This window comes from Panthera onca, chromosome D1 (genome assembly GCF_046562875.1).
Source record: "Panthera onca isolate mPanOnc1 chromosome D1, mPanOnc1 haplotype 2, whole genome shotgun sequence".
Lineage (NCBI taxonomy): Eukaryota > Metazoa > Chordata > Mammalia > Carnivora > Felidae > Panthera > Panthera onca.
In genome coordinates this window covers 13,371,956-13,399,827 of record NC_138348.1, presented here as the reverse complement: position 1 = coordinate 13,399,827, position 27,872 = coordinate 13,371,956, and the positions used below count along the sequence as shown (strand labels likewise).

At 39.2% G+C, this 27,872-nt stretch overlaps 2 protein-coding genes across 2 annotated transcripts; both read left to right on the top strand.

The window, feature by feature from the left end:
• The first annotated feature begins 242 nt into the window (after window positions 1-242).
• Window positions 243-4,161, top strand: LOC144612877 (olfactory receptor 5G3-like). Its single transcript, XM_081790417.1, is given in 4 exon segments — window positions 243-320; window positions 2,210-2,273; window positions 2,276-2,883; window positions 3,934-4,161. Coding segments are annotated over 4 exon segments (978 nt in total).
• Window positions 4,162-15,639: 11,478 nt separating this feature from the next.
• LOC144613121 (olfactory receptor 5G25-like) lies at window positions 15,640-16,980 on the top strand. Its single transcript, XM_078434068.2, has one exon. The coding sequence runs from the start codon at window positions 15,640-15,642 to the stop codon at window positions 16,582-16,584; it is 945 nt and encodes a 314-aa protein (XP_078290194.2). The 3' UTR covers window positions 16,585-16,980.
• Window positions 16,981-27,872: the final 10,892 nt, after the last annotated feature.

Genomic DNA, 27,872 nt, shown 5'->3' with positions numbered 1-27,872 from the left:
TAAACTCATTGTCCCAGGTACCCCAAAGAGAGTGGTCTTTGGTTTAGTCCAGCTCTTCAGGTCACTAAATAACTGAGGTTTTGATCCCGATTTTAAGCTGGATCTTCTTCTCTCTTTCTGATACTTCAACGTCCAGGTAAATTCTCGGGTCACCGAATGTAGAAATGCAAAGGTCATAGAAATCGTCCCCCTTACAGGGGAGGCGGAGTCTTATTCTTGTTTGCGTGCTGAGCAATGGAAGGATGGAAGCACGTTCTCCTCACCAAACGCCCTCCCCTGGTGGGTCCACAAATGTCCACAACCACTGCCTGCCATTGCACGTAGATTTTGAACTGTTAGGCATGAAACGAAAGCAGTGTTTTTCCAACCACTTCAGCTCTCAGTGAAGAAGGGAGCTTTCTCTGAAATGCTGCGGCATATGTCGTCTTGGATTTATCAAACACTGCTTTGAAAAGTGGGCTTTCTTTTTATGCCCAGGCACTATTTCCCGCGATTGATTTTAGTGCTGCCATTAATAAGCAATTGCCCTGTGGAAAATGCATTCCACAGATAATTCTCAAGTAATGATAAACTCAGGGGGCACAAACATTATATTAACTATTGTTTTGTCACTGTAGCATTTCAGGGTTCACATCTTAATCACTCTATCTTCAAAGTGTGAATATTTTTTTAATGTAGGAAATTATTTGACCTCGTAACAAACATATGAATCTGGACTCTTTCTTATGGATAATCCCACACCTTGTGTTTCTTACTGTCATTTTAAACAGCTTGATGTGTTTTTACTCAGTTGATGAGTCAGAAAAATACTTAAAAATTTTGTAACAATAAAAATGGTAAGCATTTCACACATTGTGTTAATAAAATAGAGATCACCTGTCAGAATTTATGCCTTAAATAGGTTTATAAACATTACAGGGAATTAGGGGAAATAATTTTATTTCAATGAACAAAATACATTCGTATATTCATGGAAATGTATGGTAACATTGCTGCTAATGATCGAGTCAGTTGAGACTAGAGTGGATACTTAGTTTTCTTTTGATTTCCATGGAAAGTTCCTATACAATATTTGATAGATTAATTAATCTCAAAGGAAGGGCATCTCAGTGCCTCCCAAACCATTATATTTCTGTTTTGAATTATATGATATGATTATATGAATTACACGATCTGGAAATTTCTTCGCTTCATTTAACCCCAAACATGAATCCTCTGTTCCTATTTCTTTCTGCCATTTCTGTATTCATGATGGTTAAAGAGTAAATGTATCCAATCTCTCATTTGTAGGCCTGTCCTTTATAAATATAAAAATGACTATTATGAGTTTCCATAGAACTACCCCTTGTAAAGAATGCTACTGACATTTGTTGACATTTCTCTTTGTAAGCCTTTTATAAGGGGAAGAGATTAATATACACAGATATGAATGCTGTCTTCATTTCATCTGAATGGCACTATCCTCTGCATCAAAACAGGAACTGAAAGGGCTTTATTTCTGTTCTGTTTAGCCGGTCCCAAATGTCTATTATCAGGGTCTGAATTTTTCATCATTTCTTACAATCTCACTGGTTACGGTATTCCTAGGTAGGCATTGTTATTCTATCATGTGATAAAGATGAAATACAGATACTGTTCTCGTTTCAAATACAATTTTAGAACCTATGGGAAATTTAGATTTGATACTTAGACTGCTCTTTGGATGGCAGAGGGTGCCGAATCCAAAAAGATCAAGTATAAATTGCCCAAGTTTGCACGGTGTCCCAACAGACAGGAACTATTCCTCAGGAATACCGTTGCCAGTCCGGTGCTGTTTTCCTAACTGCCTCCTTTACAGATTGAAAAACACTTGTAATACATTGAAGAAGCTATGATGAATATGGGGCGCCTGGGTGGCTCAGTCAGCTGAGTGACTGACTTCAGCTCAGGTCACGATCTTATGGTTTGTGGTTTCAAGCCCCGTGTCAGGCTCTGTGCGGAAGCAGGAGCCTGCTTCAGGTTGTCTGTTCCCCATCTATCTCTCCTCCTCCCCTTTTTGTGTTCTGTCTCTCTCTCTCAAAATAAATAAACATTAAAAAATTTTTAAAAGAAGCAATTTTGTGTATGCTAATTAACATTGTAAAAATAAAATGTACTTTTAAATTTCTTACACAGGTTACAACTGACCAGTCAATCACTATGTATGTTTGTTAGCCCCTCGTCCTTTTAGGTATTGTTCCTCTTCCATTGCCCCAAGATGCCGTGTGATATCTTTGCAGAGAAAAAAGTCAGCTCTCTCAGGGTGGTACCACACAGATGTGGTTCTCTGGTTTCTTTGTGGTATCTGAATGTTTCTTCCTGACGTCCATGGCACATGACTGGTATTTGGCCATCGGTAAGCCCTTGTTGCATGCCCTCATTATGTCCCAGAGGGTCTCTGTGCAGCTGGTTGTAGGCCCTTATGGCATGGCTCTTCTAAGGAGCATGACCTATATGACATTGACTTTTTGCTTACCCTTGTGTGGTCCAAATATCATCAATCATTTTTTCTGTGATATTTCCCTTCTGCTTTCTCTTACATGTGCAGACACTTCCGTGACGCAACTTACATTTTTCTTTTTGGCTGGATCTACAGGAATCCTCAGTGGCCTGATCATGATGGTCTCCCATGTTTGCATCCTGGTGGCCATCGGGAAGATCCAGACTGCTCATGGGAGGCAGAACGCTTTGCCCACCTGCTCCTCTCACCTGGTAGTTGTCTCCATCCTGTGTGGGACTCTTTTCTTTGTCTCTGTTCGACCTGGCTCAAGTCCCTCCCTGGATATCAATAAAGTGATTTCTCTGTTGTATACTGTGGTGATGCCCATGTTGAACCCCCTCGTCTACAGCTTGAGGAATAAGGAGGTAAGATATACATTTGGGACGAAGTTTGAAAGGAAAACTTCAGCAGTTTTGGTAATTGGAACTCTGTTGTGTTGTACCTTAGACGTTGGTTTATAACATGTCAAAAGAACACTGGGCTGAGAACTACAAGTTCCCTTTATTCCAGGTTGCTTATAGACTACGTATATTTTTTTCATCAGTCTTCTCCATTCCCCTTCCATAAAGTGAAGGGGAATACAAAATAATTTACAGATATATTAAAGGTACAAATGTACTATATGCCAACAGAAAGTACAGAGGAGCATTTATATAGTCTCATATGTGGGAGGACATTTATTCCAGATTAGAAGAGCAAATGTTGTAAGAGAAAGGTCAACAGTGTTCATTAATAAAGGTTCATACACCTTGTTCTGTTGAACAACGGAAAGTGAGAGGGCTTTTGCAAAATAGGTGACTTACAATAAGGTAATGTCCCGATGAGAAAGTCCTGAACCCAAAGGTACATGTGTGTGACACACAGTAGAGACATGGACCAATAAATGGCTGGATGAGCAATGGGTACAGCAGGAAATGGGAATGGCCAAAAATATAAATATACTAAAAATTGCTGAACTTCACAATGGCTGGGAAAAATGAAATCACAATGACAAGACAGTGTTTCTTTTTCATTTGTCACGTTAGCAGACATCACAACGATTTGTGCAATGCTGGTAAGGTTGCCCACGAATGTTGACCACGACATTACACTTAGCGACAGTGGCTAAGTATAGAACAGCTACATTTTCAGAAAGTAATTTGATGATTTCGGTTAAAATTCACATACTCGTTGACCTGGCTCTCTTACATTTGGAAATCTGTGCTGTCGCAATATCAACACCAGACATAAATGCTGCAACATCATTTGTGGGGGGGGGGTGGGGGGTGGGGAGGGGAAGGAAACAACCTCAATTTGTATCATCAGGAGAAACATACATTCTCTCCTTGAAGTGTTGGGTGGCTAATTATTAAAAAAAGTAAATTAAATATTAATGTTTTGGTTCGGAGGAAACGTCCTGATACAATCATTGATAGATAAGAAAAAAAATCAAGTCAGTGTTCTTAATCTGTAGAACCGATCACAGTTTGTGTGGGTTTGCAACTTCCTGGGGAGCTTCCGCTGAAATCCGCAACCGGCCCCATCACCAAAGGCAGGGAGAGACCAGAGAGAGAAGCAGGCCACTCCGGAATGCTAGGGAGCAGGTTGACCAGACAAGAGAACTTACTTGCGAGGTTGTCCTGGGCGCAGCAGTAAGACCATAGCCCTTCTGCCTCCTGCCCAATCTTGAAAGATTAGATAAAGGCAGTCACACATGCCGTCCAGAGCGTCCAAGAACACATCACTGTCTCAAGGCTGTGTCCTTGGGGCGGCTTTTGGGAGCCGAGAAAGCAGGCAGAATGCACGTTCCAAGGACAGGGTCTGGGAGAGGAGCCTCCAGTTGCCAGGGTCCAGATCACAGATCAACCAGAGGTCAGATCTTCTCGTTGACCAACCCCCCAACATGTAAACAAAGGTGAACGAGGTGGGGGTAAAACCCACCTCATGTGTAAAAGACATTGGTGTGTGCCTATGGACATGATCATAGAGAGAATTGTGCAAAGTCACTGGCCACGCTGTTAACGTTGGTTACTTTAGTAACATGACATTGAAAGGAGCCACAGAGAGTGGGGGTGCTTCATGCTTGTCTGAGTGGTCGGACTTGTTTTGCAACAAATATGCTCAATTTCATAACTAAAATTTACTCTTGAAAAGCTGCCATCTGTGTCAAAACTGAATGAATGAATAAGTGAATGAATGAAAATAGCCACAAGTAAATAGATTTAGGCAGATGGACTCAATGACTTCTGGTAAAGCTATTTCTCCATCCTAACACTCTCTGGTTTAATGAAACACTTTTACCTACTGGTGACTGAAATCTTTGTCAAAAACTAAGTAAAAGCGAGAGATTCTTAGCAACTCTCTGCTCCCATCTCACTTTTTCCCTCTGAGGACCTGTGTCTCCCCTCATCCCTCACCCTTCACCCCAGAATCTGTCATTTTTATACAAGGTGGTATGTTTTCTCCTTATTAAACACTTTGAAATGATAAAAAAAAATGCTGAATTCAAAATGGCACAATGCAAATGATGCAATTTGAAAAGTAAACTACTAAGTGAATTAATTATTAATATTCAGGTAAATTTTATAGTTTTTGTAGCACAGCATTTCATACAAAGAATGTATGCTTCTGCTAGTGATACCCCTTCAGCTGGTTTCCTTTTATTCTCCCTACAAACGATGTTGCCACATGTGTATCTGAGATTTATATTTCTGTAGCACAGATTCCCAAATGTAAGAGAGCTAGGTCCCAGATTATGAATGATTAACTTTGTCAGTTGTTGGGGGCGCCGGGGTGGCTGGGTCGGTTGAGCATCCGACTTCGGCTCAGGTCATGATCTCACAGCTCGTGAGATGGAGCCCCGCGTCAGGCTCTGTGCTGACAGCTCGGAGCCTGGAGCCTGCTTCAGATTCTGTGCCTCCCTCTCTCTGCCCCAACCCACTCACATTCTGTCTCTGTCCCTCTCAAAAATAAATGAACATCATTAAAAAAATTATAATTTGTTAGTTGCCAGTTTTGTGACATTTCCCAGCACCATTTTACTAAGACTTGATAAAACTTGGGCTTAGGTGAGCCAAAGGGAAATGTATTTTCATCTAGAAAGATCAACACTTTCTTCCCGGTCACACTTTGCCTTAAAATGACTCTATCCTGCGTCTTCATTATATGACAGGCGTCAGATCTGTCACCTATTGAGATATGCATTGCCTAGTAGGAGAGCTGAAGTGTTTTCTTTGGTCCTAATTGCTTGGTAAACATTCGTGATGCAGGTGCTATTGAACGGGGATTGGGAGGAGAACAGCAGGAGGCAAGTGATAATTATAAATTTCCTGAATTGCTGTAAGGTCCTTGTCTAAGTGTATGCAAATATATTCAAACCAACTGTCTTCCTCTAGCTCTGGTTATTGCTGTTCTGATCTGCTCATGTATTCTGCCTACAATTCTCTTCCTGCCACATTCACATGGATTAACTACTTGCTTTTCATATACTGTTTCAGTGTTACCTCCACTGGGGACTCACCCTAAGGGATGATTAGAGACAGTGTCAGTTAGAGCCCGTGTATTGTCCTCTTACAGCACCATCTTCTTTTCCCTTAGACTTTATAGCTGTAACACAGTGCATCTTAAAATAGATTTTTGTTTTGTTTTTATTAGTAGGAAATGTTCCCGACTGATTCTTCCTAGAGGGCAGGGACAGAAATTCAAGTGCAGGTGCATTTTGCCGTTCATTTGTTTGTTCACCCCGGAAGTCGTTAAGTGGTTCTGCCTATTTTGTAAAGAATCGCCAGTTAGTCCCAGTATCAGAGGGAAATTGCCTGTCAGTTAAGGCCTCCACTCACTGAAGTCTCCCGATTTGTAAATTTGGCGCCCAGTAGACGGCCACTGACTTTTAGGAGGTGCGGTTTCTGAGAGATCAACTGTGATCCTTTGTTCCTCTGTAGGTGATGTGTCTTTCTGATTCTGCCTTCTTTGAAGACTGTTTTCTTTATTTCTGATTTTCTGTACTTTAAAAAGTGTATGCCTAGGGGTGGTCTTTGCTGGCAGTTGTTCTGCTTAGTGTTCTTTATGTTGTCATGCGGGGTGGGAACTCGGGGATGGTCACCCTGATGTGGATGGATTCCTGACTCCAGAAACCCATGTAGTTTTTCCTTGAAACGTTGTCCATTGTGGGTGTATGCTCCTCTTCTTCCGCTGCTCCGTCGATGTGGTGTGATCCCTTTCGGGAGAGAAAAGTCATCTCCTTTGTGAGCTGTGCTGTACTGATGTGGTTTTTGGTCAGCGTGTAGTGACTAGCCTGTTTCCTCATGGCCGCCAAGCATGTGACCGGTACACAGCCATCTGCAAACCCTTGCCGCGTACAGTCATCATGTGCCAAAGGGCCCGTGTGCAGCTGGTGGCGGGGCCCTGTGCCACGGGTCCTCAAAGTGCCTTTGTCCATGAGACCTTCACTTTTGCCTAGGCTTCTGTGGTCCAAATGTGGTCAACCACCTTTTCTGTGACATTCCCCCTTTTCCCTCCCTGGCATGTGCTGCTACCCAGAAGAGTAAGTTGGTTCTTTCCATTATGGCTGGATTCATAGGAATCCTGTGTGCCCTCAACATCCTGGCCTCCTGCATTTTTATCCTTCAAACCTTCTGAATATCCAATCCGCTAAATGCAGGCAGCAAGTTTTCCCTACCTGCTCCTCGTGCTTGGCTGCTCTGGCCATCACGCATGGGACACTTTTCTTCCTTTGCGTACGTCCTCGTTCAAGTTCATCTCAGTACGCTAATAAATTCGATTTTGCATTCTATTCCACATGGATGCCCACGTTGAGTCTGCTCCTTTACTGCCTGAGGAAGACGGATGTAAAAGAGGCATTTACGGGGACATTTGTTAGGGAGAATTTTCTACTGGGGAGGGAATTCGGACGGTGCTTTTACCAATGTTCAGGTGGAATTACAAAACGTGTACTAAGAAAGAGGTGGACTAGACTTAAGGAGTTGTCAGTTTGAACCTTGACTCTCCCCATTAGAAAGAGGATTAAAAGTTAACGTGCAGTGTTGGGTTCGTTTCCCGTGTACAACATAGTAATGCGACAGTCTTCAATTTGCGTGTGCCTGGATATTAATTGGTAGTTACACTTTAATCATTCTTATTTCAGAGTGTACAGAATCATGACATGCTGGAGTTCTCTTTCAGATCGAAATAATTTTTAGACTAAAACCGTGCCATTTAAAATAAATTTCTCTGGCATTTCAAAAAGAAAAAAAGGATTAAAAGAGGATAAATTCTATACCATTTCTGGTTCTCAATGTCTTACTTTGTAAACTGAGGGTAATAGACTCAATGTCATTTATATTACTTTTTTATCTAAAGTTCTGCGATTGTACACAATATGTCCAACTCCTATGAATGCCATCTTTTTATACACTGGGAAAAAAAGAGAAAAAGAATTTCCTGGCAATGATACCACCCATTTTCCCAGTTTTCCTTTCTAGGGACTTGTTCTCCCTTTCCATTCCTTGATTCAATATATCAAATGCGAGACTTTACAACTCAGTATCTTATAGTCTCACACATCTTTGTTAAAAATAACTGAGCGCAAAAAAGTGTAATGAAACTATAACCCTTTAACAACAATACATTGAAGGCTTAGGTGGAAAATTGCAAGGAGGCCAATGTCATGTGTGGTTTGTACACAGATAAATCGATGATACATATAAGAGCACCTAACACATAGGAAGTTCTCAAGAAAACATGTTAAGTGAGCGAGTGAACAAAACAAATATAAGGCACATAGTTACTTTAAGTCTTAATTGTCATCTTTCTTAACGACCTGGACCCAGGTGTGGTTTAAGGTCATACGTCTTTCCACATCAACTTCATCTCATTCTTTTTCTGCTCATTGATGTCTTACCTCTTTTAAATTTTTTCCAGCTTTATTGAGGCATATTGACAAATATAATTGTAAGATATTTAAATTGCAAATAATGTAATAAGGAAGGTTTGATATACGTGTACCCTGTGACGGGATTCTCCCCATCGAGTTAAATCGCACATCCCTCACCTCACATAGTTGCCTTTCGGGGGTGGCGAGAACCTTTCAGTTCTACTCTCTTGGCACATTTCACTTCATACAATACAGTGTTGTCAACCACAGTCACCATGTTTTCCATTAGATCCTCAGGCCTTATTCATGTTACAAGGGAAAGTGTGTGCCTTTGATGTCTTTTGCACCCAAGCTGTCGGAGGACCCTCATCACTCCTCTGGGAAGGATCACGCGCCAGGATTACTCTGCGTGCAAGTGCTTCTAGGTTACAGTCGAGTGTATTCCTGACGACTTTTATTTCCACTGCTCTAGCTGCTGTGGTACTAGCAGCCTACTCTGCTCTTACATGGGATTTTGGAACTAAAGTTGTCTGTCCTTTCTTCCACTCTTCAAAGGCCAGCCATGGCCATTCGTCTCCTCAAGCAACATTTGTTCTTTTCTCCTTTCTTTTGTTCCCTTTTCTCTGCCTCTTTTCCCTCTGTTCCCATCCTTTCCCTTTCTGATCTTTCTCATGAGATTGGTGTATGAGAGATGATGTAGATTGCCCTTGATTTTCTTTGTTTTTTTTTTTTTTTTGCCCTTGACTTTTGAGGAACTATCTCACTTCTAAACTGAGTCCTCCACAAATAGCCCAAATCATTGGCTCTATTTTTCTTTTTAATGTTACAGCATCTTGCATCTTCCTATGAGGAAACTCTTTTGTTTTTGCTTTTTTGAAGTTTTCTCTGAGACCTCAGATCAATTTCCTGGGTATTCGGAATGATTTGATATTTATCTCCCTGTGTTTGAAGGATAAGGCAAGCCTAGGGTCCTGCTAGTACTCCGCCATCTTATTCCCCCCCCACCTGCCTGTTTTTTGTTTTTGTTTTTTGTCCTTGGATGTCCTGAAAATAGCAAGTTTTCTCACTAAATGGTCCATGATTAGACTTCAACTCTCTCATGTGTTTCATGAGACCCTTCTTCTTTGAGGCTGGCACTCTTCTCAGAAAAATCACTTGCACACTATGGCTATTTGCATTAGTGCCTGTGGATTTGTAGGCTGGCTAAATCTAGGAAGGACCGGAAAATACTTTTATCGAGTTTTAAACTCAGTCTCTTGCTTTCTTCCACATCAGGGTCACACTTATGGGTTGTTTCTTCTGATGGTTCATGGAATGATAATAAATGTACAATGTCAAATTTATTTATAGACTCTTAAGTCTATAAAGAAAAATAATGGGTTTTCAGGGAAGAGGAGTGGGCATATTTTAGATGTGGTAACAGGAGGACCTGTGATGCAATGTTTATCTAATGCAGCAATTTGACTAGGCCGCAAACAAGCTCATGTGATTGTTGATGAAGTTAGTTGTCCTGTTTCTTAGGAGGTTGATCATATTTTCAGAAGAGGTTTTGTGAATGCTGACACGAGGACTGACACATTCAACATACATGGAGCCCCAAATATTTTCATGGCTGTGATGTTGAGGATTTAATCACATCAACGGTTTGGTTTTTTTTTTTTTTTTTCCTTTTAACTGATTTGCTCACTGATGTATCCAAAGCACCTGGAACATGCTTGCTACATCATGGGTAATCAGTAAATGTTGATGAATTGAATGAATACATACAAGGGTTTCATATGGAGCCAAAATATAATCCAGCATTTTCCTCTTAACCCCTTATTCAATCTGCTTCCACCTCTGTCCCCTTCATTGCTGTGACAACAGAGGAAATAAGAGGGGAAGTTCTGGGTCAACCTCCAAGATTATCTGGTCTATCATCAATATGTTGTGATGTATACATTTAAATGGTCATTTAACCTCAGAAATCTCTGGTATTCTGAGTTCTCAGCTGTCATACTGTGCTGTCTATGGCTTCATGAATTCTACACCTCCTAATTCAGATATATTAAATTCTGTTAACCTTACATAGCCGAAGCAAGAAATATCAAAGTGTAGAGAGTGAGAGAAGATAGTCTCTCCCATAAAAATGAATTCCTTACCATGACACTAGCTGTCATGATAGTAGAACCGAAAAAAAAAACAAAAACCCAATATAATAGAAAAGGATATCTAAAAACAGATAGATGAGTAGTTTGGGAATTTATGCATGATATGTTTAGCACTTCACATTCCATTTTTCAGTTTTCTTGTATAGGAAATTCACACCAGGCATGACAATCGGAAAGATAACTATGGAGAATCACCCTATTAGATAGAAAATATAAGATAACACATTAGCAATTAGAAATGTGGCAGCAAATTCCTTATTGTAGTATAACTGGGATGGCAGGAAAATAGTAAAGCATTCAAGTAAATACTAGAGAAGATGGGAGAATAAAAGATTTATGTTCTTTTAGTTAGATCGTCTCTGTCTGCTTTCTGGTAGTTTAGTGCTACAGACTGGTCTTTACTGTCTGGGGATCCTATTATCACCACGGACATTAGTTATCTCTGTGTTTCTGTAACATTGTCTCCTACTGCCAGTCTGGTATAGGGAGAAGAGATACCACTAATCATATCAGTGAGACTAGTGTCCCATGTCTTTTCCAAACAGTAGAAATGGACTTGTATCTCTAAAGCCCAGTGATCTGTGCGGTGAGACCAAGTTTTGGTCTTTTGGGCCAGTCGTGATCTTGGTGGAAAATAATTCCAGAAGGTGTATAGGGGAAGAAGTCAAAGTTCAGCTAGGCAGTTGAGGCCAAGGAAGATAGATAAGCATTGTCCCAAATCTGGCTCTTAGAATTGAACCTTGGCTCATCTCTCTCTCATCCAGCTGCAAACATATCCATTCAGGTTTGATCTCCCTAGGATGGTCTCTCAAAGAAATAATTTAATTCCTTTCCATTCACACAGGAAGTTCACATTACCCAACACCTAGAAGAAGTTACTCTCCTGATTTCTGTTCCTGCAGCCACATTCTTAAAATTATGTGTCCACTTATTAATGTCCTCATTTGTTTAAAATTATTAATTGAACACTTACTCCTTAAAGCACTATTCCAGAAGCTGGAGGTGTATTGTGGAAAAACGAAACAAAATTTATACTTGTTGTGATAGAGTGCTATGATGCAATACAAATTCAATGGTATGTAACGGTAATTGATTGAAGAAAAATAAACTAGATAAAGAGGGGAAGTGTAGGAGGGTTGGGGTGTGGTTAACTGTACTCTTTTACAAAGGATGATTAAAGGTGGCCTCCACGATGAGCAGAAGTCTGAAGAAAATTGCACAGATACCTGGAGGAAAATACAACAGGAGCCGAAGGACAAGAGAGGAAGATTCTGAGGTAGAATCCTGTTCTGCCTGTTCCAAGAATAGCAAGTGGACTGCATGAGGTGATGGCAGCTAAGAGAATCTAGATCTTTCTATTCATCCCCTCCATTGAGCTCTTAGGAGGACTAAATGGGTTAATACTCTCAAAGCACTTTGAAGAATGCCTTGCATAGAGTAAACTTCTCCTGTGACAAGACTGACGTTCTGTGGCAACTTTTCTTGTGTGTGTGTGTGAATAAATAGATGTCACCTGTTTTCTGAAATTCCTTGAAGGATTCCTTACTGCTTACAGATATAAATTCAAACTGCTTTGCTTCATGAAGTGTTTATGAAGTTTGATCCCAAACCCAGTCTTCTACCTTTGTATTTGAAATTTTTGTACCTCCAATGTCGACTGCTTTTGTCTCTCAAAAATTCTGTCCAAAGTGATAGCTCTCCTCTGCTGCATAACACCCCAATCCACCTTATTTTTATGTGCCTATAGCTTCCTTCCCTTGAGATTAGTCACAACTAAGAGACTCTTTTCAACATCTCTGGTCACAACGATCCTACCATCCTCGTAAGTCATGGACTGATCACGGGGTCCCTCGTGCTGCTGTGTGCCCAGACTCACCTTCTGATTACAAACTTTCTGAGACCAGGCTTAATTTTAGATTCTCCAACCTGCACAGCACCAAGGGCCGGTGCTCATTATGCAACAGGGAAGGCTCAAAACGGGATTTGGAAGTGTGTGAGGGGGTAGTCTCAAAGGGAGAGGTAGGTTTATTTTGTACAATGACAATGGATTCAAGTCACAGTACTGTTCTCTTGAGAGAACTTGAATATCTTCTCTATAGGCCCAATCTCCTGAGCTTTTGATGCCCTGAGGGACTTGGCTCCAATTTACACACAGCCCTTTAGAAAAATCTCTCTGATGTGTTGTGCAGAATGGAGTCAATGAACCCCGTTTTAAAGCGCTGTTGGAATGCCCAGGCTTCAAGATGGTATCATTGTGTTGTTTATCTCCCTAGACACCTGAAGAAGCTGAGAAGAATGACCAGTCTACTACGTTTGTAGGGTAATTCATTTTCATGTCAGGGAATGCTACTTTCATAACTTACTATGACATAAACAGGCAACGGCTGTAGGGATGTTTCTTCAGATGGGTACATTGAGTGAATTCCTAAATGGCTTTCAGGAGCCTAGGTATCAAAAAATATCAAAAAATGATTTTAGATGTCTGGAAAAGCATCGTCTCTAAGCTTACCACGAAGAATAATTTGGTGCAAGGGAAACATTCCATCCGTGTCTCTTGCTTTAAATGACCTAACTTGAATGAACATGTCGGTTGAATTTTGTGTTTGGCATAGAGGTAGTGAAATGTGCTGCAAGATTTATGGCGAATGGGACGCTCACGGGAACGAAGAGGCCTTGGCCTCTTTGGCTTTTAATTTCTTCACTTGCCCTACATGGAGTTTGAGAAGTAGAAAACAAACCACTGAATCTGCTGACCTGAATTCCATGCTGCTCTTACCCGAAGTCACACGCATATCTAGGATCACGATGGCTCTAAGCTAGAATTTTTGCATTAAGCAAGGTTGGAAGAAAGAAAGCAATATGCATTTTGACAGTCAGAAACTATGGTTTTCACACGATAGTTTGAGTTGGTTGAGATCATAGATGGGGAAATTCTAGTTTCATCCTCATAAAATGTTTTCATAACCCAAATCTACTGTGGCACTGAAAACACTTTGTTTATATCTTCTTTGAGTAAATAGCAAATACACACATAAATGACCTGCAATGGCTTTGCATGTTTAGAAAATACTAAACTCTGGAAACATGTCACTAACTACAGTATAGCTTTTCTGACTATTCTTAAATTCTGCCCCACCAGGCCTTTCCTTTCCAAGCTCCATTGCTTCTGGGACAACAGGAGTGGGTTTTCATTTCATTACTTCCTGTTATTCAACTTCCTGTTAAGCAAAACCCCTTTCAAGCTTTCTTACCAGGGAAAAATGTTAGAATTCTGTCGATACTTCTCCTGCCGCACAGCCCATTGGTATTTTTGTGTGATTGTGCTGTTGTAATCATGATGATTATTTCAACATCCAGAATGTGCGTTTGTCTTCCTCAGTTTCCCGTTTTATTTGGGTATTACCCTTACTTCATGTTTCTCTCACTTCCCGTTCATTCACCCCCCTTTTCTTTTATAAAAGAGTGTTATTCTGAAATAAATTTTCATAAGCAGCTTCAAAGGTAGTACAGAGAGGCTCCCATCCCCTTCACCCAGGTTTCCCCAATGGCTACATCTTACCAACTACAGCGCAGCATCAAATACAGGAAATGGAGATTGGTGTGATGTGTGGATTGCTCTATACCATTTTACTTCATGTGGAGAGAGATTTGTTTAACCAACTCAACCATCAAGGTACGGAATTCTTCCATCTCTACATGGATGTCCCTGTGCTACACCTTTACAGTCGCACCTTCACCCTCCCTGCCTTTCCCAATCTCAGACAACTACTAACCTGTTCTTCCTTTCTATAATTTTATCATTTTGAGAAGATAATGTAAAAATAGAGTTCTGAACTTTGAGATGGGCTTTTTTCAACTCAGTGTAATGACCTTGAGGCCCATTCAAGCTTGTATCTGTATCATATTTTTTCCTCTTTCTGACGGAATAGTATTCCCTGGTATGGACATTCCAGATTGTGTAACCATTTATGTGTGGTAGGAATTTGCGTTGTTCCAGATTTCTGGCCATTATGAATAGAGCTTGTGTCAACAAAATTTACAGGCTTTTGTGTGGGCATAAATTTTCTTTTCTTTGGGATAAATGCTCATGTGTGTCCTTTTCATCCCTAAATTATTGTTTTTCTTTTCCAGCTCCTATTAGTACTTAATTGGTTACAACACTTACTCAATATTTAAGAACTAGTTTATTCTTTGATGAACTAACAAATTTGATGGACTTTGATGAGATTAATGGGTACACACACCAATGGCTGGAGGAATGTAGCTGTTTGTAAGGTGTCACCAAGGAGATCCTGTGGAAGATTTTAATCCCTGGTCGAAGCCATCCTCCCAGGTATGAGCTTGCCCTCCTTTTTGGAATCACAAGTCTGTCTTTTACACACCACAGCTGACTGTTTATCTAGAGTCTAAAGGAACCGGCAAAGAAGTTACATTTCTAATACCCTGAACCTACAGTTAAGGTAGATAAGGTATTTGCCTGAGTTCATAAAAATTCACATAATGCTTTTTGTCTAGAAGATGTTTCTTAAAGGATACTGTGTGCAATGTAGGAATTTTAAAAAATGGGATCTGGCACAGTTAGAGGACTTGCTTTAGAAGGTCACCAAAGGTCACATCGCGGTCTAAACTTCTGTGATTTTCTTCAAAAATCTTGTGATCGGGAATAAACTCAAGTGCTGAGAGAGGTTCAGTGTTTAGTATCACACAGATAGCAAATACTGAGGATGACCATTTGGAGGTAGAAGTCAAGAGTGTGATCTCTCAGTCTACCCTATGAACTTGAAAAATGTTGGGAGTTAAATTCAGTTTTTTACATTGATTTGTTTATTTTGAGAGAGAGGGTGCACGCCCGAGAGTGAGGGAGGGGCCAAGAGAGAGGCGAGGGAGGGAGTCCCAGGAGGGTCCATGCTGTCAGCTTGGAGCCTGACTAGGTGCTCAAATCCAAGCACCATGAAATCATGACCTGAGCCAAAATTAAGAGTCAGACGCTTAGCCAACGACTTAGCCAACTCCCAGCTACCCAGGTGCCCCAAAGAAGTTAAATTCATTTTTAAAAACAATTTAATTATAAATTAATTGTAATGAAAAATCTTTCTCTCATTACAGATTAAATCAGAGAAATGGAATTTAGAAATCAAACTTTGGTGACTGAGTTTTCATTTGTGGGCTTAACAAATTGCTTCCAGCACCAGGTTGTTCTGTTTGTGGTGTTTCTCTTGGTTTATCTGGTCACTCTTCTGGGAAATGTGGGGATGATCACCCTCATTTGGATGGATTCCCGGCTCCACACTCCCATGTACTTTTTTCTCAGCCACTTGTCCTTTGTGGATGTCTGCTCCTCTTCTGTCATTGGTCCCAGGATGTTGACAGACATCTTTGTGAAAAAAAAAGTAATCTCTTTCTTGGGTTGTGCTGCCCAGTTATGGTTTTTTGGTCAGTTTGTAGTGACAGAGTGTTTCCTGTTGGCCTCCATGGCTTATGACAGGTATATGGCCATCTGTAAGCCCTTGTTGTATACACTCATTATGTCCCGGCGAATCTGTGTGCAGCTGGTGGTAGGGCCTTATACCATGGGTCTTATGAGCACCATGACCCACACGACGTTCACCTTTCGCCTGCCTTACTGTGGTCCAAATACCATCAATCACTTCTTCTGTGATCTTCTTCCTGTTCTCTCCCTGGCATGTGCAGACACTCAGGTCAATCAGGTTTTACTTTTCATCTTGGCTGGAGCTCTAGGAGTGCTCAGTGGTGTGATCATCCTGGTTTCCTACATTTACATCGTGGTCACTATCTTGAGGATCCGCTCTGCTGAGGGGAGGCGCAAAGCCTTCTCCACCTGCTCTTCACACCTGACTGCTGTCTCCATCCTGTATGGGACACTCTTCTTTATCTACGTACGCCCCAGTTCTAGTTTCTCCCTGGACATCAATAAAGTGGTTTCTGTGTTCTACACAGCCGTGATCCCCATGTTGAACCCCCTAATCTACAGCCTGAGAAACAAAGAGGTCAAAGATTCATTCAGGAGGACGTGTGAGAAGAAGAATCTTCTTCTGAGTAGGTAAACTAGATGTCATTTGTACTACAGATTGAGAGGTGATATAGACACAAGATGTAGGGCATGGGCTGGGTGATGGGAGTCCTACCTTTGTGTTAAGATTCAATTTTTATTACTGTGTGTCATTGAGAAGTGATATATCTTCAGATTACAATTTTCTCACTTGTTATGGAACAGAAATGAGTTTTAAAATGTTAAACTGAAGTACATGGATTATTGAACCCCAATACTTTAAGAATACGTTCCGTGTTGGGGCGCCTGGGTGGCTCGGTCAGTTCAGCCTCCAACTCTTGGTTTTGGCTCAGGTCATGATCCCATGGTTTGTGTTCAAGCCCTACATCAGGCTCTGCACTGGTAGTGCTGAGCCTGTTTGGGATTCTTTCTCTCTCCCTCTCTTTCTGTCCTTCCCATGCCTTCCCTCTCTTTCCTCTGTCATAATAAATAAAATAAAATAAAAAATATTCTCAGTGTTTGTGACTAGGGTATGAGAGGCTCTTTGCTAAGTCCTGTTAAATTATTATTATGTTAGAATCATAATCAGTGACTTGACGCTACTTCTGTTTAGCTCACAAGGTGCTGAGATCCCTCAATTTTCTGGAAGCTTAGCCTTGACTCTTTAAACAAAAGCCAATAACAAGTATATTATGGTTAAAGATAGAAACTTCTACTTGCAAGGTAAATATGTCTTGGGAATGTAATATAAACATGGTGACTATAGTTAACAATAGTGTACATTTGTTTGTTGTTAAAAGAGCAGATCTTAAAAGTTCTCTTCACAAGAAAAAAATTAATAACTACATAAAGTTATTTATGTTAACTAAACTTATTGTGGTTATCATTTTGCAATATATATGTATATCAAACAATTATGTTGTACACCTGGGACTAATACAATGTGATATGTCAACTATGTATCAACAAAATGAGAAAAAGTTAATTATTCAGGAAGTATGTAGCCATAGCACTCTCTAATAGCACCTTCCCGTTTGGAGTAGATAATTTGCAAAGGGCCTTTTACATTCCTGATCCTCTCTACTTATATAATACCTTGCTGAGATTTTGTCACTGTATTTACACTTATGCATGTAAAATTCAGAATGCATTGCAAGTCTTTAATAAAGTGTTGGCTATGCTCTAGTGATTTATTGATTTTTGTGTCCTAAGAAGGAGGTGAATTCTATTTTTACAGATGTTCAGCCTGGCACACATGAAGAATCAATGCCCATGACCTCATAACTTGGGTCACACTCTTATTTTTTCCAGGTACAATACTCTTTCAACCATACTTCTGTGTTTTGTTTTCTGGAATGTAGCAACAAATCCAAGAAATTAGCAGATAAACCATGTTTTGTGTAACCTATGACTCATTGAAAGCCACACTCTGTCCTCTCTTGAAGGCCTTTTTAAAAAAAAGCATTTAATATGGCTCAAATTAACAACTCAAAACAACAGATGTTGGCAATGATGCAGAGAAAGGGGAACACTTCTGCACTGTTGGTAGGAATGCAAAGGGGTGCAGCCACTCTGGTAAAGAGTATGGGGGTTCCTCAAAAAATTAAGAGTAGAACTACCATATGACCCAGCAATTGTACTACTAGGTGTTTATCCAAAGGGTACAGGTGTGCTCTTTTGAAGGGACACATGTACCCCAATGTTTATAGCAGCATTATTGACAATAGCCAAAGTATGGAAGGAGCCCAAATATCCATCGACTGATAAATGTGTAAAGAAGATGTGGTAAAGAAGATATTGCAACAACATGAATGGAACTAGAGTGTATTATGCTAAGCAAAGTAAGTCAGTCACAGAAAGACAAATATCATATGATTTTACTCATATGTGCAATTTAAGAAACAAAACAGATGAACATAAGGGAAAGGGATGAAAAAATAAAAAGAGAGACAGAGGCAAACAATAAGAGACTCTTAAATACAAAGAACAAACTGACGGTTTCTGGAGGAGAGGTGGGTAGAGGGATGAGCTAAATGAGGGATGAGCTAAATGAGCTAAATGAGGTGGGTAGAGGGATGAGCTTAATGATGGGCATTAAGGAGGGCATTTGTTGGGATGAGCACTGAGTGTTTTCTATAAACTGGGTTTATAGAAACCCACTGGGTTCTACTACTAAAACCAATACTACACTGTATGTTAACTAACTTGAATTTAAATAAATAAAACCTTTAAAAAAGCATTTAATTTTAGTCCACTGACTTTGAAGGAGGTCAATTGCCTCTAAGACCTTAGAATATTTTGGCTTGTCTTTATTGTTTTCATCACGATTTCTGCCAGTTTTTGTGCCTGTGTTGGGTTATGACATGGGTCAAGATGCTATTTAATAAATAGGAAATGGGACTCAAAGAATGTTACAATCAATAATTAATTCAACAAATTTTTACATATGCCTCTCACGTGCCTGACACTTTACTGGGTACTGTTCACATTGAGAGGCAAAGTCCTCCTGGAGGTCAGGCTAGTGCAGTTGAAAGACAAACAAAGAGATTAAAAATGGTTATATACCCATGGTTATTTCGGTGATAAAGATAATCAAGGAACCAAGAGAGAATGTAACAGAATATTTTAGCCAGGGTAATAAAAAAATAAAAGCCTCTTTAAAGAAAGTAGGGATTGAGAAAGATGAAAGAAATTATTTTTATAGTACGGCTTTCCAAGGAGTCCAGAGGTCACTATTTGGATCATAAATGAAGAAAGGGCCCAGCAAAATAGTAACAAACCCTACTGGGGTGCCTGGGTGGCTCAGCTGGTTAAGCATCTGACTTCGGCTCAAGGTCATGATCTTGTGGTTTGCGAGTTCAGGCTCTGTGTCAGGCTCTCCCTGTAGATGAGACTAATGAAAAAGGATGTTCATGGTCATCACTTAATGCTTGATGCCCCAGCCTGGCATGTAATAGGTGTTCAATGTATGTTTGGTGATTGAATGAACAATAAATATATAGTCAAAACTATATTGTTTTATTCCATGAATGCTATAGCTTGACAGACATAGGCTCAATTATCAACTCTGGCCATGTTTCTTTGCATAGTTTATGGCTTATATGCAGATTTAAAAATGCATCTGAATTGAATAATATACATATGCACATAAATACATGTAATTATCTTCTGTTTGTTTTACTTCCTTGCCTTTCACATCTGATCTCCAGCCAGCAGGAGTTCATTAGTGTGTGTTGTGAAATGCGGTAATATTCCACTTGTTTTCCACGTAGTACTTAGAAATGACACCATAGTATATCATTCTGTTTTTCCATTATTTCCTTTGCTTACCACACGTTGGTAGGGCAACTATCATATTTTAGGATTTAACAGGCATTATCAAAGTCAGTTATAGGTGTATACTTGTATGTTCTGAGTCATCATGTATATGAGGATGCAGGCAACCAAGCCACTCAAAGTGTACCTGCATTTCCAAAGAAAAATACATTAAAATTCACAAAACATATTTATTAGAACCAGTCTGCAAAAACTGTCTTCCCAAAGTGTACTGCAAAACTTGGAAAAACTGATAACCTTTGGTTCTTTAAACAGAATTCTTTTATTTTTATCTTTCAATGGACATTTATTTTGTTCCCTTATCTTGGTTATTTTGAATCACACTGCAATAAACACGACAGTATAGGTATTGTTTTGAAATCTTATTACAATTCTTTTGAATAAACACTCAGAAGTGGGATTGCCAGAATATACGGTAGTTCTATTTGTCATTTTTTGAGGAACCTGTATATTGTTTCCCAAGATGAATGCACAAATGCACATTCCCATCAATAATATAACAGAGTTTCCTTTGCTTTATATCCTCACAAATATTTCTTAAATATTGACTTTTTCAAGCCTTCTAGCAAGCCCAAGATGACATTTCACTATGGCTTTTTTTTCTTTTTTCTTTTTGTATTTCCTCCCATATTTTGTGTTATCTTTAAGTTTTTATTTAAATTTCAGTTAGAGTGCACTTTCAAGAAATGATAGAGGGAAGAGCCAAGATGGCGGAATAGCATGGAAGTTTTTTGTGTGTCTCACATCCATGCAATATAGCCAGACCAAAACTAAGTCATCCTACACACCTAGAAAACTGACTGGAGGATTAACACAACAATCTGCACAGCCTGAACTACAGAATTCAGCAGGTATGCAGCATGAAGAAGTGAACTTGGGGAGTGAGAAGGTACAGGAAGGGAGGTGCTTTAGTGAATGGAGAGAGGACGGAGACGGGGTTGGGGGGGGGGAGAGAATACAGAAAATCACCTCTCCCCAAAAGCAGCTGGAGAGAAAGTGGAAAATTGGAAACAGCTGCAGTGACTAAAATAAAAAGGGAGAAAGGAGAAAGGAGAGGGTTTAAATTCCATTAAGACTGTAAACAAGGGGAGAGCAGTCTGCAACTCCACAGCTCAATACCTGGCGGTGCTCTGGTAGGAAGGGCAAATCCCCAGGAGCAGAATGGGGTCCGGGAGGTTCTCAGGCCACAGGGGGAAAAGCGGTTCCACTGCTGGAAGGACATTCCGTTGAGACTGTTGAAGCCACCTGGCCCCAGCGGACCCCAGAAAATGGCCACATTCGCTAGTGCTGGAACAAGGTCATTAAGGGTGAAGCCTGGTGCCAGATGTGTGTTGTGATTTTCCATAATCCCTCAAACGCTGCTGCTACATTATCTCATGAACTTTTTCTGGGGCAGGCTGGCATCTGGCCGCAGTTTTGGGGCACCGGCAGCAGCAGGGTCCAGCAAGTGTTCCTGGGTGCAGCCAAAATTTGGCCATGGCTCATTCGGCCGTTGTTCGGTGAGACCCTCTAGCACAGGGGCAGAACGGGTCAAAGCCGCAGTCCTTCGGAAATAAGGGGCCAGAGAAAACAGCCACATCTGAGACAAAACTTGGGAGAAGGTACTGCCTGGGGCCTGGTCATGGAGAGTGAAAAAGCGGGGAGTGGATGAAAGCTGAAGACAGAGGACGGGTACGTGATTGCTGATCCGGGAAAACAGAATGGGTAGCTGGGTGGTGCCATTTTCACCACTCCCGCGCATGTGCATACGCATCTACAAGCGTGGCAACAATCTGCCCCAGTAGGCTAGCAGCGACATCTAGTGGAGAGCGGAGCCGTTACACTGAGCTCCGTCCACCTGGGCCAACTTCACTTTCAAGAACACAAGTCTCACCGCCGGCTTAGTTTATGGACTATAAAGTGCTACATAGACTGACTTCTAGGGGAAAATGAAATAATTTCAGTCCTACTTCAATCTGTTAGCAGGTCCATCTATTCAATTTTCTTTCTTCTCTTTTTTTCTCTTTTACACTTCTTTTCTTTTTCTTGAATACAGAAAGAGAAAAACCTCATTTTTATTTTCAATTTTTATTAAAAATATTTTTCTTTAATTTTTATTACCATATTTTTACTTTTGTGTAAATTTTTCAAATTCTACTTTACTTCCATCATTTTATTTTAATCTACTTCAGTGTATTCACCTTTTCAAATTTTCACACAATTTCCTTTTTTTTCTTTTTTTCTCTTCTTTTTTCTTTTTTGTTTCTTTTCCTTTTCTTGAATGCAGAAAGAGAAAAACTTCATTTTTAATTTCAATTTCTATTAATAATATTTTTCTTTAATTTTTTTGATATTTTTTGTTTTATGTAAATTTTTTCAAATTCTATTTACTTCCATCACTTTATTTTAGTCTACTACAGTGTAATCACTTTTTCAAATTTTCAAACAATTTCCTTTTTTTTCTTTTTTTAAATCTATTTTCTCTCTTTTGTTTCTTTTCTTGAATATAGAAAAAGAAAATATTCATATTTATTTTTAATTTTTTTAATTTTCTTTAATTTTTCTACCTTATTATTTACTTTTTCATATATTTTTTCAAATGCTATTTTACTCCCATCATCTCATTTTCATCTACTTCAGTGTATTCGTTCTTCAAATTCTCAAACCATTTCCTTTTTTTAATTTTTTAATTTTTCTCTTCCCCCCCTTTTTTTTCTTTCTTTTTTCTTTTTCTCTAATCTGTCAAATCACTTTCAACACTGAGACAAAACACACATAGAATTTAGCGTCATTTATTTGATTTTTGTGTGTATGTGTGTGTTTTTAATTTTTTAATTTTAATATTTCTTTAATTTTAATATTTTGTCATTTTAATTTTTCTACCTCATGAATTCCTTTTCTCCCTTCAAAATGACAAAATGAAGGCATTCACTCCCCAAAAAAGAGCATGAAGAAATGACAGCCAGGGATTTAACCAACACAGATACAAGCAAGATGTCTGAAACAAAATTTAGAATCACGATAATAAGAATACTAGCTGGAGTCAAAACTGGATTAGACTCCCTTTCTGCAGAGATAAAAGAAGTAAAAAAATAGCCAGAATGAAATTCAAATGCTATAACTGAGCTGCAATCATGGATGGATGCAGTGGTGGCAAGGATGGATGAGACAGAACAGAGAATCAGCGATATAGAGGACAAACTTATAGAGAATAATGAAGCAGAAAAAAAGAGAGATTAAGGCAAAAGAGCACAATTTAAGAATTAGAGAAATCAGTGACTCATTAAAAAGGAACAACATCAGAATCATAAGAGTCCCAGAAGAGGAAGAGAGGAAATAGGGGTAGAAGGGTTATGTGAGCAAATCATAACAGAAAAGTTTCCTAACCTGGGGAAAGACACAGACATCAAAACCCAGGAAGCACAAAGGTCCCCCATTAGATTCAACAAAAACCGGCCATAAACAAGGCATATTATAGTCAAATTCACAAAATACTCAGGCAAGGAGAGAATCATGAAAGCAGCAAGGGAAAAAAGTCCTTAACCTACTAGGGAAGACAGATCAGGTTTGCAGCAGACCTATCCACAGAAACTTGGCAGGCCAGAAAGCAGTGGCAGGATATATTCAATGAGCTGAATCAGAAAAATATGCAGCCAAGAATTCTTTATCCAGAAAGGCTGTCATTCAAAATAGAAGGAGAGATCAAAATTTTCCCAGACAAATGAAAATTAAAGGAGTTTGTAACCACTAAACCAGCCCTGCAAGAAATTTCAAGGGGGACTCTCTGAGGGGAGAAAAGATGAATTTATATATATTTATATATATATATATATATATATATATATATATATATATATATATATATAAAGTAACAAAGATTAGAAAAGACCAGAGAACACCACCAGAAACTCCAACTCTACAAGTATCATAATGGCAATAAATTCATATGTTTCAGTACTCACTGTAAATGTCAATGGACTCAATGCTCCAGTCAAAAGACATAGGGTAACAGAATGGATAAGAAAACAATATCCTTCGATATGCTGTTTACAAGAGAACCACTTTAGACCTTAAGACACCTTCAGATTGAAAATAAGGGGATGGAGAACCATCTATCATGCTAATGGTCAACAAAACAAAGCCAAAGTAGCCACACTTATATCAGACAATCTAGACTTTAAAATAAGGACTGTATCAAGGGATGCAGGAGGGCATTATATCATAATCAAGGGGTCTATCCACCAAGAAGACCTAACAATTGTAAACATTTATGCGCCAAATGTGAGAGCACCCAAATATATAAATCAATTAATCACAAACATTAAGAAACTCATCGATAGTAATACCTTAATAGTAGGAGACTTCAACATCCCACTCACAGCAATGGACAGATCATCTAATCAAAAAATCCACAAGGAAACAATGGCTTTGAATGACACACTGGACCAGATGGACTTAACAGATATATTCAGAACATTTCATCCTAAAACAGCAGAATATACATTCTTCTCCAGTGCACATGGAACGTTCTCCAGAATAGACCATATACTGGGACACAAACCAGCCCTAAGTAAGTACAAAAAGATCGAGATCATACTGTGCATATTTTCAGACCACAACGCTATAAAACTCGAATCAACCACAATAAAAAATTTGGAAAGGTAACAAATACTTGGAGACTGAAGAATGTCATACCAAAGAATGAATGGGCTAATCAAGAAATTAAAGAGGAAATTAAAAAGTATATGGAGGTCAATGAAAATGATAACACCACAACCCAAAACCTCTGGGACACAGCAAAGGTGGTCATAAGAGGAAAGTATAAAGCAATCCAGGAAGAAAGATCTCAGATACACAACCTAACCTTACACCTTAAGGAGCTGGGAAAAAGAACAGCAAATAAAACCCAAAACCAGCAGAATACTGGAAATAACAAAGATGAGAGCAAAAATTAATGCTATCAAAACCAAAAAAGCAGTAGAACTGATCAATGAAACCAGAAGCTGGTTCTTCAAAAGAATTAACAAAATTGATAAACCACTAGCCAGTTTGATGAAAAAGAAAAAGGAAAGGACTCAAATAAATAAAACCAAGAGTGAAAGAGGAGAGATCACAACCAGCACAGTAGAAATAAAAACAATAAGAGAATATTATGAGAAATTATATGCCAATAAAATGGGCAATCTGGAAAAAGTGGACAAATTCCTAGAAACATATACATTACCAAAACTGAAATAGGAAGAAATAGAAAATTTGAACAGACCCATAACCAGTAAGGAAATCGAATTAGTAATCAAAAATCTGCCAAAAAACAAGAGTCCAGGGCCAGATGGCTTTCTAGGGGAATTCTACCAAACATTTAAGGAAGAGTTAACACCTATTCTCTTGAAACTGTTCCAAAAAATAGAAATGGAAGGAAAACTTCCAAACTCTTTCTATGAAGCCAGCATTACCTTGATTCCAAAACCAGACAGAGACCCCACGAAAAAAGAGAACTATAGACCAATTTCCCTGATGAACATGGATGCAAAAATCCTCAACAAGATATTAGCCAATCGGCTCCAACAATACATTAAATAAATTATTCACCACGACCAAGTGGGGTTTATACCTGGGATGCAGGGCTGGTTCAATATCTGCAAAACAATTAGCGTGATTCATCACATCAATAAAAGAAAGGACACGAATCATATGATCCTCTCAATAGATGCAGAGAAAACATTTGACAAAATACAGCATCCTTTCTTGATAATAACCCTCAAGAAAGTAGGGATATAAGGAACATACCTCGAGATCATAAAAGCCAGCTATGAACGACCCAACACTAATATCATCCTCACTGGGGAAAAACTGAGTGCTTTTCCTAACGTCAGGAATGAGACAGGGATGTCCACTCTCATCACTGTCATTCAACATTGTATTTGAAGTCTTAGCCTCTGCAGTCAGACAACACAAAGAAATAAAAGGCATCCAAATCAGCCAGGAGGAGGTCACACTTTCACTCTTTGCAGATGGCGTGATATTCTATATGGAAAACCCCAAAGATTCCACCAAAAAACTGCTAGAACTGATTCATGAATTCAGCAGAGTCTCAGGATATAAAATCAATGCACATTGATTGCATTGTCATTGGTTGCATTCCTATACACCAACAATGTAGAAACAGAGAAATCAAGGAATCAATCCCATTTACAATTGCACCAAAAACCATAAAATACCTAGGAATAAATCTAACCAAAGAGGTGACAAATCTATACACTGAAAACTATAGAAAGCTTAGGAAAGAAGTTGAAGAAGATACAAAAAAATGGAAAAAGATTCCATGCTACTGGATAGGAAGAATAAATATTGTTAAAATGTCGATACTACCCAAAGCAATCTTCATATTCAATGCAATCCCTATCAAAATAACACCAGCATTCTTCACAGAGCTAGAACAAATAATCCTAAAATTTGTAAGGAACCAGATAAGACCCCGAATAGCCAAAGCGATCTTGAAAAAGAAAACCAAAGCAGGAGGGATCACAATCCCAGACTTCAAGCTATGTTACAAAGCTGTAATCATCATGACAGTATGGTACTGGCACAAGAACAGACACTCACGTCAATGGAACAGAATGGAGAACCCAGAAATGGACCCACAAATGTATGGGCAACTAATCTTTGACAAAGCAGGAAAGAATATCCAATGGAATAAAGACAGTCTCTTCAGCAAGTGGTGCCGGGAAAACTGGACAGCGACATGCAGAAGAATGAACCTGGACCACTTTCTTACATCATCCACAAAAATAAACTCAAAATGGATGAAAGACCTCAATGTAAGTCAGGAAGCCATTAAAATCCTCGAGGAGAAAGCAGGCAAAAACCTCTTTGATCTTGCCCACAGCAACTTCTTACTCAACACGTCTCTGGAGGCAAGGGAAACAAAAGCAAAAATGAACTATTGGGACTCCATCAAAATAAAAACTTCTGCACAGCGAAGGAAACAATTAGCAAAACTAAAGGGCAACCGACAGAATGGGAGAAGATATTTGCAAACGACATATTAGATAAAGGGTTAGTATCCAAAATCTATAAAGAACTTATCAAACTCAACACCCAAAAAACAAAGAATATAGTGAAGAAATGGGCAAAAAACATGAATAGACACTTCTCCAAGGAAGACATCCAGATGGCCAACTGACACATGAAAAAATGATCAACATCACTCATCATCAGGGAAATACAAATCAAAACCACAATGAGATACCACCTTATACCTGTCAGAATGGCTAACATTAACAACTCAGTCAACAACAGATGTTGGCGAGGATGCAGAGAAAGAGGATCTCTTTTTCATTGTTGGTGGGAATGCAAGCTGGTGCAGCTACTCTGGAAAACAGTATGGAGGTTCCTCAAAAAACTAAAAATAGAACTACCCTACAACCCAGCAATTGCACTACCAGGAATTTATCCAAAGGATACAGGTGTGATGTTTTGAAGGGACACATGCACCCCCATGTTTATAGCAGCACTATCAACAATAGCCAAAGTATGGAAAGCCCAAATGTCCATCGATAGATGAGTGGATAAAGAAGATGTGGTATATATATCTATAATGGAGTATTACTCGGCAATCAAAAAGAATGAAATCTTGCCATTTGCAACTACGCAGATGGAACTGGAGGGTATTATGCTAAGTGAAATTAGTTAGTCAGAGAAAGACAAAAATCATAGGACTTCACTCATATGAGGACTTTAAGAGACAAAACAGATGAACACAAGGGAAGGGAAGCCAAAAGAATATAAAAACAGGGAGGGCGACAAATCATGAGAGACACATAAATATGGAGAACAAACAGAGGGTTACTGGAGGGGTTGTGGGAGGGGGGATGGCTAAATGGGTAAGAGGCACTAAGGAATCTACCCCTGAAATCAGTGTTGCATTATATGCTAATTTGGATGTAAATTAAAAATAAAATTAAAAATAAAATTAAAAAAACAAAAAGAATCAACAAAAAAAAGAAATATAAATAAATAAATAAATAA